This window comes from Elephas maximus, chromosome 7 (assembly GCF_024166365.1).
Source record: "Elephas maximus indicus isolate mEleMax1 chromosome 7, mEleMax1 primary haplotype, whole genome shotgun sequence".
NCBI lineage: Eukaryota > Metazoa > Chordata > Mammalia > Proboscidea > Elephantidae > Elephas > Elephas maximus.
Window position 1 is genome coordinate 105,438,869 of NC_064825.1, and position 14,299 is coordinate 105,453,167.

General features: G+C 36.7%; 1 protein-coding gene across 1 annotated transcript; it reads right to left on the bottom strand.

Annotated features, from left to right (window-relative positions):
* Positions 1-418: 418 nt before the first annotated feature.
* On the bottom strand, positions 419-1,354 carry LOC126079365 (olfactory receptor 5W2-like). The gene has a single exon (XM_049890338.1). It carries the CDS (start codon positions 1,349-1,351, stop codon positions 419-421), a length of 933 nt encoding a protein of 310 aa, XP_049746295.1. The 5' UTR covers positions 1,352-1,354.
* Between the last annotated feature and the right edge of the window lie 12,945 nt (positions 1,355-14,299).

Sequence of the window (14,299 nt, forward strand, 5' to 3'; positions counted from 1 at the left end):
TGAATTATTACCTAAATAAATTTGCCATTTATACTGTATTATAGAATCCATTAGTATAGTAATCACTGGATTGGCCATAAAATACAAAATGTCAAGAAGTATAGTAGATGTTAAATAAACGATCAATAACTCCTAGAATAATTCAGTTAATGCATTAAAACAAAAATTGAACAAGTCAAATTTTCATACTTTAATAAGGAGACTGGAAAGTTTTCTAAAATTAGACAGTACTATATTTAAATTGAAGACAGATAAGAAAGTATAGCTTATTTAGGAAAAAAAAATATTTAGCAAAGTACCTAGTAATTGGTGCAGTAGAGAATTTGAATGAATACTCATTGTACTAAAGAATTTGAGAGCACATGACACTTCACTATATGATTTGAAGAAAACTACCACTCCTCATATGTGTAACTATTTAGAACAGCATTTTATTTTTCAGTTTTTCCAACGTTTCTTTCACATCTTTATTTCTTAGGCTGTATATCAGGGGGTTGAACATGGGAATAATAAGGGTATAAAACAATGAAGTCATCTTGTCTTGATCTAGAGAGTAGGAAGAACTTGGCCGGAAATACATAAAGAGCATAGTTCCCTGGAACATTGCAACAGCAGTTAAATGAGAAGTGCAGGTGGAGAAAGCTTTCAACTTTCCCTCAGAAGAGTGGATCTTTAAGACTGAGAGGATGATGTAACAGTAAGAAACTAAAACCCCTGAAAGGGTACTCAGTTCAATGAAGCCAAAAACAATGAATATCACTAACTCATTGACCTGTGTATCTGAACAAGATAGCAACAGAAGCGGAGGAGTATCACAGAAGAAATGATTAATTTCATTTGATCCACAGAAACATAAGCGGAAAGTTAACGTGGTGTGTATCAAAGCATCCACTATGCCCACCAGATAAATACCAACCATAAACATGGAGCACACCCTGCTGGACATGTTGACTGTATAGAGCAAGGGGTTGCTAATGGCCTTGTACCTGTCAAAGGCCATCACTGCCAGCAGGAGACACTCAGAATCTGCAAAGATACAGAAGATGAAGAATTGCAGAGCACAGCCATAGAAAAAAATTGACTTGTCTTTGGCTAAGAGGTCCACCAGCATCTTGGGCCCAATTGCTGTGGAATAGCTCAGGTCACAGAAGGAGAGGTGGCTGAGGAAAAAGTACATTGGTGTTTGAAGCTGGGAGTCCATTCTTATTAAAATGATCATTCCAAGATTTGCCACAAGAATAATGAAATAAACCACCAGAAACAAGGTGAATATGGTCACTTTGATCTCAGAGTTATTAGTAATTCCCACGAAGTGGAATTCAGTCAAGGAGGAGCAATTTTCTTCATCCATTCTTCTTTGTTCTTATTCTAAATGGTTATAAAAATGATCAAGAAAATGATATTTCAGAGTTTAACTCTAGTGGACGTCAGCAAAATATTATCTGTAAGACAGAACACATTCCTTCTGTAAATTGCCTACTTTACCCTCAGGAACTTGTTCAGATAAAAGTCACTGAAAAAGGGGCATTTTTATCTTACTGAAAAAATTCAAAACTTCTTGAATATTAAGTTCAGAAGCTTGGACTCCAAATCCATGTGTCACCTGTGCCATATGACAATTGTATATTATCTGAGACAGTAAGTTTGAATAAATCTAATGCTCATTCCAGTAAAAATATTATATTAAAAAAACATGATAGTCAGAGAGACAAAGCCAGAAGATGCAGGCCTAAACATTTGACATGTAAAAATAAATACCTGTTTGCACAAAAAAAGCAATCACACTTTTTTGTATTCATCCAGAGACATAATTGATGCTAAAGATTCAGCAACAATAAATAGTCCTGCATGTAAGTTACTAAGTGAAAGTTACAATGTTACCATTTTGGTGCATGATGTCTTTAGTTTTATCAGAATAACTAAACATGAGCAAAACACGTTTTATTGGACTTTTCTATCACACTTCATATCCTCTTTGATGACCATTTATGGTCCAGTTATATGACTGACCAGATCCCAAAGGATATGTGTGTTGACAAACTAAAGAGAAATGAAAAAAGTGGGAAATACAGGATTTAACACACACATTTGTAATCTCTTTGGATTTTTAAAATTAATTTTACATAAAAAATGAAAATAGGAAGAGGAAAAATAAATGTTTTAGAAATATTAAGGGTTCATTTCCTTGTGTATGTGTGTGTCTGTGAGTGTGTACGAACCTCTGTGTTGGTATATAAAAACTGAGTGGTGGTATGATTTTTATTTCTTTATGTATTTAGGTATTATAGTGTGTGGTCCATGCAAACTAGAATTTATGCACATTGGTATTTTTAATGTGATTCCTCAATTAGGGTTGAAAAAGCACTAGAAGAAATCTTAAATTCACATATATAGTGATATCACTTGAACAGTAATAAAAAGTAATGTTTTACTTATGATTTTTAGTTACAATGTAAATTAATAAATTATCTCCTTTATTCATACAAATTAGGTCAGCCGTATTCACACAGCTTCCACCATAAGATATTATGGTTTGGTTGTTAGATTGCAGAGTTTATTTAAGTGAAAAAGTGGGCATAAAATGCTTCATTTATAATTTCCTCAACATTTGATTCCTCATATTTCCCCCCCAAGTTTTTTCTATACTCTTGATTTTTCAATTCAGAATCCTACCTTAGATGAGCATGTCTTTCTCTTCTGATTTTGGGCAGCTGAACACTCGGCAGGTCACATTTTACTTTTGCTTAGTAGCATTTGGGACTTAAATCCCTAGGCTCTGCCCTCATTTTCCTGTGTTATGCCAACAAGTGATTAATTAGATTCCTGGTTGTTCTGTATTTTTCCCGTGTGAATGCTGCAACAACTTTAGCAAAGACCGAAGTTTTCTTCAATGTCCATTAACTACTGAATTTAAAGCTATGCTTTATGGCAACGTTGAATCTGCATCATCCTCCAGTCAAATCACACATGTAATGAAGCTCAGATCCTCTCTACTACTTGATTTTCATATATTTCCCATTGTTCATCATGTCTGTCTCCATTTCTGAAAAAAAATTCTTCACTGCCCCGTTTAGATATATGACTTTCCTATAATGCTTAGCCTTTATTTTCTTTAATCACTGTCTGATTCCCTTCCCCCAACCACATGTCAACTGACCCCAATCCAATGATTTTATGATTGTATAACATTCATCACACGTAACCCATTTGGTCTTGAATTATTATTATTTTATTGTCTGTTTCTCTGGAAATTCTCACAGGCTCTAGAATAAGAATTTCCAAAATAAAGGATCATTAAATGTTGCTCTTAAATATTTTCTGGTTGTTTGGTGGATAACCAAAGAGCAGAAATAAACAGATTTTGGGGGCTCTTTCTACTCATATAGTTGACTCGTGCAAGGATAAAGCTTTTTAAGGAAACATATGTGTTACCATAACGGTTTCAAGAAAAAATAGTTCTTTTTTTTTTTTCCTCTCTCTCACTAGCTATCTATCTTTGCTGTTGTTGTTGTTGTTAAGTGCTGTTGAGTTGGTTCCAACTCATAGCTACCCTATGTACAACAGAACAAAACACTGCCCGGTCCTGTGCTATCCTCACAATCCTTGTCATACTAGAGCCCATTATTGCAGCCACTGTGTCAATCCATCTCCTTGACAGTCCTCCTCTTTTTTGATGACACTGTACTTTACCAAGCATGATGTCCTTCTCCAGGGACTGATTCATCCAGGTAACATGTCCAAAGTATGTGAGAAGTAGTCTTGCCGTCTTTGCTTCTAAAGAGCATTCTGGTTGTACTTCTTCCAAGACAAATTTGTTCATTCTTTTGGCAGTCCATGGTATATTCAATATTTTTTGCAAACACCAAAATTCTAAGGCTCAATTCTTCGTCAGTCTTCCTTATTCATTGTCCAGCTTTCACATGCATATGAGACAATTGAAAACACCATGGCTTGGATCAGGTGCACCTTAGTCTTCAATGTGACGTCTTTGTTTTTCAACACTTTAAAGAGGTCCCTTATGCAGATTTGCCAAATGCAATGCTTCTTTTGATTTCTAGATTCCTGCTTCCATGGGTGTTGATTGTGAATCCAAGTAAAATGAAATCCTTGACAAGTTCAAATTTTTCTCCATTTATCATAATGTTGCTCATTGGTACAGTTGTGAGGATTGTTCTTTATGTTGAGGTGTAATCCATACTGAAGGCTGTGGTCTTTGATTTTCATCAGTAAGTGCTTCAAGTCCTCTACCCTTTCAGCAAGCAAGTTTGTCTCATCTGGCTAATGCTGGTTATCAATAAGTTTTTCTTCAATCCTGATGCCCCATTCTTCTTCACATAGTCCATCTTCTCTAACGATTTTCTCAGCATACAGATTGAATAAACCAAACCAAAAGCATTGTCATCAAGTCAGTTCTGACTCCTAGCAACTGTATAAGACAGAGTAGAACTGAGCCATAGTGTTTTCAAGGAGGAGCTAGTAGATTCAAACTACTGACCTTTTGGTTAGCAACCAAAGGCTTAAACACTACACCACCAGAGTTTCACTGGTTGAATAAGTATGGTGAAATGATACAACCCTGATGCCCACCTTTCCTGACTTTAATCCACGCAGTATCCCTTGTTCTGTTCAAATGACTGCTTCTTGATCTATGTACATGCTCCTCATGAGCAAAATCAAGTGTTCTGGAATTCACATTCTTCCCAATGTTATTCATAATTTGTTATGATTCACACAGTCAAATATCTTTGTGTAATCAATAAAACACAGGTAAATATCTTTCTGGTATTCTCTGCCTTCAACCAGGATCCATCTGACATCATCCATGATATCCCTTGTTTTATGTCTTTTTCTGAATCCACATTGAATATCTGGCAGTTCCCTGTCAATTTTATTCTGCAACATCTTTTGAATCATCTTCAGCAAAATTTTGCTTGCATGTGATATTAAGGATATCGTTCGATAATTTCTGTATTTGGATGGGTCACCTTTCTTTGGAATAGGCATAAATATGAATCTGTTCCAGTAGCTTGGCCAGGTAGCTGTCTTCCAAATTTCTTGGCTTAGATGAGTGAGCACTTCCAGTGCAGCATCCATTTGTTGGAACATCTCAATTGTTATTCTGTCAATTCCTGGAGCTTTGTTTTTTGCCGATGTCTTCAGTGTAGCTTGGAATTCTTCCTTCAGTACCATCAGTTCCTGATCATATGCTACGTCCTGAAATGGTTGATGTAGACCAATTCTTTTTGGTATAGTGAAGCTATGTATTCCTTCCATCTTCTTTTGATGCTTGCTGTGTCTTTTGATATTTTCCCCATAGAATCTTCCAATATTGCAACTTGAGGTTTGGATTTTTTTTTTCAGATCTTTCAGCTTCAGAAATGCCGAACATGTTCTTCACTTTTAGTTTTCTATCTCCAGGTCTTTGCACGTGTCATTATAATACTTTACTTTGTCTTCTTAAGCCACCATTAGAAATCTTCTGTTCACTCTCTTACTTCACCATTTCTTCTTTTTGCTTTAGCTACTTGATGTTCAAGAGCAAGTTTCAGGGTGCCTTCTAACATCCATTTTGGTCTTTTGTTTCCTTCCTGTCTTTTTATTGACCTCTTGCTTTCTTCATGTATGATGTCCTTGATGTCATTCCACAACTGGTCTGTTCTTCCCTCATTAGTGTTCAAGACATCAAATCTACTGTTCAGGTGGTCTCTACATTCAGGTAAGGCACACTCAAGGTCACACTTTAGCTCTTGTGGACTTGTTCTAATTTTCTTCAGTTTCAGCCTGGACTTGCATATGAGCATTTGAACTTGCATGTGAGCTACCTATATCTATATATACATTGGTAATAGTGAAAGTATACATAAGAAAAAATACATCGAGTCAACAATTTCTACATGTACAATTTGGAGAAATAAATTACATTCTTCATGTTGTGTAACCATTCTCCCTATCTTTTTCCAAATGATTCCAGTAAATTGACATAAACTCATTGCCCCCTTAGCAAAAATCCCTTCTTTCTCTTTCCCTCTCATCCCTAATAACTACTAATAATCTTTGGTTTCTCTATGTTTGCTTATCTCATATAAATCAGATCATACAATATTTCTTCTTTTGAGATTGACTTTTTTCACTCAGCATGGTGTTTTCAAGGTTCATCCATGTTGCGGCATGTGTGGCATGAGTCAGAATTTCATTTCTCTTTATGGCTGAGCAGTCTCCCATTGGGTGTATATGTCACACTTTGTTTATCCAATAATTTGTTGACTAAAGTTTCAGTTCTTTCCTCTTTCTGGCTATTGTGAAAAGTGCTGTAATGAACATTGCACAGGTGAGTGCTGTTTATTTTTAAAAATTACTTTTTGGCAATACATACTGGTAATGGTTGCACAGCATAATTATTGCAATTAGTGTCACTGAGTTGAACATAAAGAAATCATGTGTTTTCATATATATATATATTTACCAGAATAAAAAATATAAATCACCCATAAAAATAACTTTTGTGTATTATTATTCATGACAGCACATTGGAAATTGGGAGGTAATGGAGACACAATTTTGTACCCACTCAATCTTCCCCCTGTTGTGGACTTAGGCTCTGATTTTCTTCAGTTTCAGCTTGAACTTGCATACGAGTAATAGATGGTCTGTTCCACAGTTGGCCACTGGCCTTGTTCTGACTGATGATATTGAGCTTCTACATCATCTCTTTCCACAAATGTAGTCAATTTATTCCTGTGTGTTCCACCTGGTGAGGTCCATGTGTATAGTCGCCCTTTATGTTGTTAAAAGAAGGTATTTGCAATGAAGAAGTTGTTGGTCTTGCAAAATTCTATCATTTGATTTCTGGCATTGTTTCTATCACCAAGGCCATATTTTACAACTACTGATCCTTTTTCTTTGTTTCCAACTTTTGCATTCCAATCACTAGTAATTATCAATGCATCCTGATTGCATGTTTGATCAATTTCAGACTGCAGCAGCTGTTAAAAATTTTCTATTTCTTCATCTTTGGCCTTAGTGGTTGGTTTGTAAATTTGGATAAAAATCGTATTAAATTGTCTTCCTTGTAGGCATATGGATATTATCCTATCACTGACAGTGTTACTTCAGGCTAGATCTTAAAATGTTCTTTTTGATGACAAATGCAAAACCATTTCTCTTCAAGTTGTCATTCCCAGCATAGTAGATAATATGATTGTCTCCTTCAAAAGGGCCAATATCATCCCATTTCAGCTCACTAATGCCTAGGATATCAATGTTTATGTGTTCCATTTCATTTTTGATTATTTCAAATTTTTCTAGATTCATGCTTTGTACATTCCAGGTTCTGATTATTTATGGATGTTTGCAGCTGTTTCTTCTCATTTTGAGTCATCCCACATCAGCAAATGAAGGTTCTGAAAGCTTTACTCCATCCACGTCATTAAGGTCAACTCTACATTGAGAAGGCAGATCTTCCCCGGTTGTCTTTTGAGTGCCTTCCAACCTGGGGGGCTCATTTTCCAGCACTATATCAGACAATGTTCTGCTGCTATTCATAAGGTTTTCACTGGCTAATGCTTTTCAGAAGTAAACTGCTGGATCCTTCTTCTTAGTCCGCCTTAGTCTGGAACCTCAGCTGAAACCTGTCTTCCATGGGTGACCCTGAATACGTGGCATAGCTTCCAGCATCACAGCAACACACAAACCCCCACAGTACAAAAGAGTGATAGACAGGGAGCCAAACATGACCTTGAGTGTATCCCACCTGAATTTAGAGACCATCTAGAGAATAGATTTGACACACTGAACACTAGTGACCAAAGAACAGACGAGTTGTGGGATGACATCAAGGACATCATACATGAAGAAAGTAAGAGGTCATTGAAAATGCAGAAAGGAAAGAAAACACCAAGACGTATGTCAGAGGAGATTTTGAAACTTGGTTATGAACATCGAACAGCTAAAGCAAAAGAAAGAAATGATGAAATAAAAGAACTGAACAGAAAATTTCAAAGGGCAGCTTGAGAAGACAAAGTAAAGTATTATAACGACATGTTCAAAGAGCTGGAGATAGAAAACCAAAAGAGAAGAATACGCTCAGTGTTTCTCAAACCAAATGAACTGAGGAAAAAAGTCAAGCCTCGAGTTGCAATAGTGGATGATTCTATGGGGAAAATATTAAAGGACACAGGAAGCATCAAAAGAAGATGGAAGGAAAACACAGAGTCTTTATACCAAAAAGAATTAGTCGATTTTCAACCGTTTCAAGAGGTAGCACATGACCAGGAACCGACGGTACTGAAGGAAGAAGTCCAAGCTGCTCTGGAGACATTGGCAAAAAAGAAAAAAACAAACAAACCCACTGCTGTCGAGTCGATTCTGACTCATAGCTGCCCTATGGGACAGAGTAGAACCTCCCCATAGAGTTTCCAAGGAGTGCCTGGTGGATCGTAACTGCTGACCTCTTGGTTAGCAGCTGTAACACTTAACCACTATGCCAGCAGAGTTTTCTAAAAAACAAGGCTTCAGGAATTGACAGAGTACCAACTGAGATGTTTCAACAATGGATGCAGCGCTGGGGTTGCTCACTTGATTATGGCAAGAAATATAGAAGACAGCTTCCTGGCCAGCAGACTGGAAGAGACCCATATTAATGCCTATTCCCAAGAAAGTTGATCCAACCAAGTACAGAATTATAGAACAATGTCATTAATACCACATGCAAGCAAAATTTTGCTGAAGATCATTCAAAAACAGTTGCAACAGTATGTCCACAGGGAAATGCCAGAAATTCAGGCTGGATTTGGAAGAGGACATGGATGAGGGATATCATTGCTGATGTCAGATGGATCCTGGCTGAAAGCAGAGAATAACAAAAGGTTGTTTACCTGTGTTTTATTGACTATGCGAAGGCATTGGACTTTGTAGATCATAACAAATTATGGATAATATTGCTAAGAATGGGAGTTCCAGAACAATTAATTGTGCTCATGAGAAACCTTTACATAGATCAAGAGGCAGTTGTTCAGACAGAACAAGGGGATACTATGTGGCTTAAAGTCAGTACAGTTGTGGGTCAGGGCTGTATCTTTCACCATTCCTATTCAATCTGTATGCTGAGCAAATAATACAAGAAGCTGGACTATACGAAGAAGAACGAGGCAGCAGGATTGGAGGAAGACTCAATAACACCCTGTGTTATGCAGATGACACAACCTTGCTTGCTGAAAGTGAAGAGAACTTGCAGCACTTACTAATGAAGATCAAAGACCACAGCCTTCAGTATGGATTGCACCTCAATATAAAGAAAACAAAAATCTTCACAACTGGACCAAAGAGCAACATCATGATAAATAGAGAAAAGATCAAAGTTGTCAAGGATTTCATTTCACTTCGTTCCACAATCAACAGCCATGGAAGCAGCAGTCAAGACATCAAATGACTCATTGCATTGGGTAAATCTGCTGCAAAGGACCTCTTTAAAGTGTTGAAGGGCAAAGATGTCACCTAGAAGACTAAGGTGCATCTGTCTCAAGCCATGGTATTTTCAATCGCATCATATGCATGTGAAAGCTGGACAATGAATAAGGAAGACCGAAGAATTGATGCCTTTGAATCGTGGTGTTGGCGAAGAATATTGAATATGCCATGGACTGCCAAAAGAATGAACAAATCTGTCTTGGAAGAGTGCAACCAGAATGCTTCTTAAAAGCAAGGATGGCGTGACTGTGTCTTACATACTTTGGACATATTGTCAGAAGAGATCAGTGGGGAAGATTATTATGCTTGGCAAAGTACAGAGTTAGTGGAAAAGAGGAAGATCCTTAACGAGGTGGATTGAGACAGTGGCTACAACAGTGAGATCAAGCATAACAATTATTTTAAGGATGGCGCAGTACCGGGCAGTGTTTCAGTCTGTTGTGCAAAGGGTTGCTATGAGTCAGAATCAACTTGACGGCATTTAACAACAAGAACAACTATCTTCCCCATACATCTATAGTTGTCAATGTACTACCCTACACTCCTTGAATGTTAGTCTACCATCTTGGTCACTTTGATAGGACTTCTTCATCAGGCCCAGAGCTAAATCGTGTCTTCTTCTCGTTCTGAATCATTAAAATATCTATCCTCTCTTCCTTCTGTGAATGTGTGTACCTTTTCACTCAACAGTGGACTTTCAGAGGCACAAACATGATTTTAAATATAGTACAATGTAGCATTCTTACTAATGGCAAGTGTTTTTCATATATTAACTTATCACATTATATTATTTATTCCTTGCATTAGCTTGTGCATCCTAAAATGTCTCTAATAGCTTCATTATATGAATGTGGAAAGTGAGATCCAAAAGCAGTAAATAGATATCTGGAGGATCAAGGACATTAAGTTTATCTGACTCCAAAGCATTTGTTCACAACTGATGCCTGACTACAGAGTAATAAAACAAATGTCTCTTTAAAGAATAACTTTCTTTGCAACACTTGGAATTTTATAGTGCTTTTATGTTAAAATCAAGTGTGCACAAATACACAAAAATAGTAATCCAAAGATTTTTAGAGATCTAAGAGAACTTAGAGGTCATTGAAGTCCCACCAAGGCAGGATTCTAACAATGATTAAAGTTAGAGGAGAGCAAATAGAAAATGTCACCAGATTTGATATATAATCTGTTTTATTTATCTTAGCTTAACACTTGAACATTATTGACTTTGGTGTGAAATGGGCTACTATACTGCACAATTCTGGGAAGGTCATTGGAAATGAGAAAAATGGTGTGACCTGAAGTTGTATGAAATAGCCCTGTGGAAGTTTGCTGCATTGGCCAGGGCCTGTGTAATATTTGACAATTGTGAATGATTGCAAGTCACTGACAAGAATAAATTTCTGTGTTTGTTAGTTACCTACTGTCAGTTGATATTTTTAGATAATGCATAATAATTATACACACCCATGGTGCATCATAATCTTAATGTTGTTCATTATTTATTTTTTACCACAAAAGAAGTAATTGCAAAATATGTATATATGAAAAAAAAAAAGAAGAAGAAGATGTGATGGACATAAGTCAGTGAATTTACTCTGTATTCCAGGTAATTTCTTGTTTATTCTCAACCCACACTGGGAGTAGACAGAACCAACCTTTTCCGTTTCCCTATAAAGCATGACCATGCCTTAGGCTACACTTATTAAAATAAAATATTCCTGATGTTGAGCAAAGTGCTGGTAGTTGATACACTTGAATGAGTTTTCATATTCCATTGTAATTTTCTATGTGATGATTCCAATACTGCAATACCCAGTGTCCTCCTATGGGAGATATCGTTGAGACGAATATCCAACAACTTCACTAATTGCTAGTAATTGTCCACCGGGTGATCTCAAGAAGCTGATGCCTTTGTGTTACTCAAGAGCTTTGCCACAATTATCTACTTCTCTGATGCACATTTAGAGGAGGTGAAGTCATTCTTAGTCTCCTTCTTCTGATTTCTTTCCAAACTAATTTCCTCCTCAAGTCCTCCCTGTCTCCTGGGATACCAAATTCCCTCTGGCCACGCTATAATTAGGCAAGACCCAGACTTTTCCTACCAAAACATGACTGTCCCACTAGACCATCAAGTTTTATCCCTTACCACCTTCCCCATTAAAACTAAGCCATGGTGGCTATATTTTTATTAAAAATTGGATAAGCTAATTAACCTCCCAAAGATATTATATTTAATTGAAGATGTATTCCTTAGATCATGGGGAAAAAATGACTTAAGGTAGAATTTGAGACATCAGAAGGAAGAAAAAAATGTACCTAAATAATTTCCCTAGCAGTGGGTTTTTTTTTAGTGTTACTGGTGGCATAGTGGTTAAGTGATACAGCTGCTAACCAAATGATTGGCAGTTCAAATCTACCAGGTGCTCCTTCGAAAGTCTATGGGGCAGATCTACTCTGTTTTATAGGGTCGCTATGAGTGGGACTCAACTAGACGGCAATATATATTTTTTTTTTTTTGGATTTTAGAGTCACTGGTGCCACTAACAAAATGCTATGTAGGCAACTGTTTATTTATAAACTCATTTCCTTCAGAAAATACTTGTCTTGCTCTGGGGCATGGGCTTTTATTAAATAAATAAATTGTATATACTCATGTCACTGTATGTTGAGTCTCCTTGCAAGATAGCAAGTTTTAAGTATAAAAAGAATATTCACTGAAATATCTGATGAAAATTTTACCTTTAATTCCACAAAAAATTACATTGAACTTTATCATACATAGGCATTGCTAAAAATCATAGTTCATACTAAAGTAATTTTTAAATTTCTTACAATCAAATTGTGACTAGACTGTGTTTAGAAAAGCCTTTTGCTGTGTAAGGTACACTTAGAGAACACTCAAGTAATAGGTGTACAGTTAGAGGAATTTTCAGAATAGAAAACTATATGGCAGTATATATATTTTTTAATATAGCTGGACATATACTTGCTCCATGACTCAAAAATCATATTTTAGCTTTATATCCAAGTGAAATGGGTTAATATCCACCAAGTACAAACCAGAATGCTCCTTGGAAGCAAGGATGCCAAGGTGCTTCTCGCATACTTCAGATAAGTTGTCAGGAGGGATCAGTCCCTGGAGAAGGACATCATGCTTGGTAAAATAGATGGTCATCGAAAAAGAGGAAGACCCTTAACAAGATGGATTGACACAGTGGCTGCAACAATGGGCTCAAGTAGAGAAACAATTGTGAGGATGGCATGGGACCGGGCAGCGTTTCCTTCTGTTGTGCATAGGGTCACTGCGAGTTGGAGCCAATTCAATGGTGTTTAACAGCATACAGTTTTCCAATGCGGATGCCATTTCCCACTTCCACTGTTAATGTGTGAGAGCTATGGCTGTTGCACACCCTCACCAATACTGAATATCGTCCATCATTTTGGTTTTAGCTATTTTGCAGTTGCGTTATGGTACTGCACTGAGGCTTATTTTTATTTATCTGAGCACAAATAAAGTTGGATAACCACTTTTTTTTCTTTTCTTTTAATAAAGTGCACATTAAAAAGTGAATGCCAATTAGGAGGCTTGTCAAAGGAAAAATTTCTAAAAGCATTTGGTCTCCTGTAACTAACGTTATTAGCTGACTTAATTGTCACAGCCATTTCAGATGAACCAACCAAGAGTTGCAATGTAGTCTTTTTGTACCAAGAATGAGTCATTATTTATTTTTTTATTTATAACCCTTTCAGTAGTGGGGATGGGTTTACAAGCAGTAGAGTTGTATATAGGTCCCTGGATGACACCAACTGCTTTTGTTCAACTGCTAGCCTAAAGGTTGGAGGCTTGAATCCACCCCAAAGCACCACAGAAGAAAGGCCTCCTGAACTCTTCTGTAAAGATGACATTCAAGAAAATTCTATAGAGCAGTTCTAATCTGTAACACATGGTTGAAATCCACTCAGCAATATTTTTCTTTCGTTTTGTTTTTTGTTTAGGATCATAGATACAAAGAGAATTTGCCAGCTAGAAAGGATGACAGAGAGAATCTATTCTGACCCTGTCATTTATTCAGGGAAAAATGAGGTGTGGCAAGGAAGAGTGACTTATTAGTTAAGACACATGATTTAGAGTGGCATTGCATCCCTGGCTTCTAATATGTTTCTGAGGTGAATTTACTAAGGAGGGTTTAAATTTGCTGCCTCTGTCTTTGAAAGAGCACCTCCCACCTACCAAGTCATTGAGCATTATTACTGCTTTGCTCTTACAAATGTCTTTAAACAGCCATTATCAACGGTATGTCAGTTTGTTTCCTGTGTTATACATATACCCAAATCTACCATCGCTATGCCACTTTTTATGTATAGGGTTATGGTGCTGGATCGAAGTTTCCTTTTTATTTATCTGAGCACGAATAAAGTTGGATAACCACTTTTTCTTTAATAAAGTGCATATTAAAATGTGAATGCCAATTTCCTGAAGAAAGGAGTCAAGATATAGGAATTCAACTATAAAATTCACCCTTACACATAGGCATTGGTAATCTCATACTTGGACAATAATATTTGCCCTCAGTTGTTAGTGGATGAGTGAGAAGGAGTGATTTAAAGAGACAGATAACGGAAGGTAACGGTGAGGATTGTAGACAGGCTAGCATAGATTACAGCCTTTGATATTAAGTTTTCTCCATTTCTGTAGACTCCCAAGAAGAAAGGTAGAAGGATTGGTTCAGGCCATCTTAACAAGTTCCTATTTAAAACATAAGATCCCTTAAAAAAATTCCCAGAAAGGAAGTATTCAACCTGTCCTTGCAGAAATGTAGGGAGATGATGC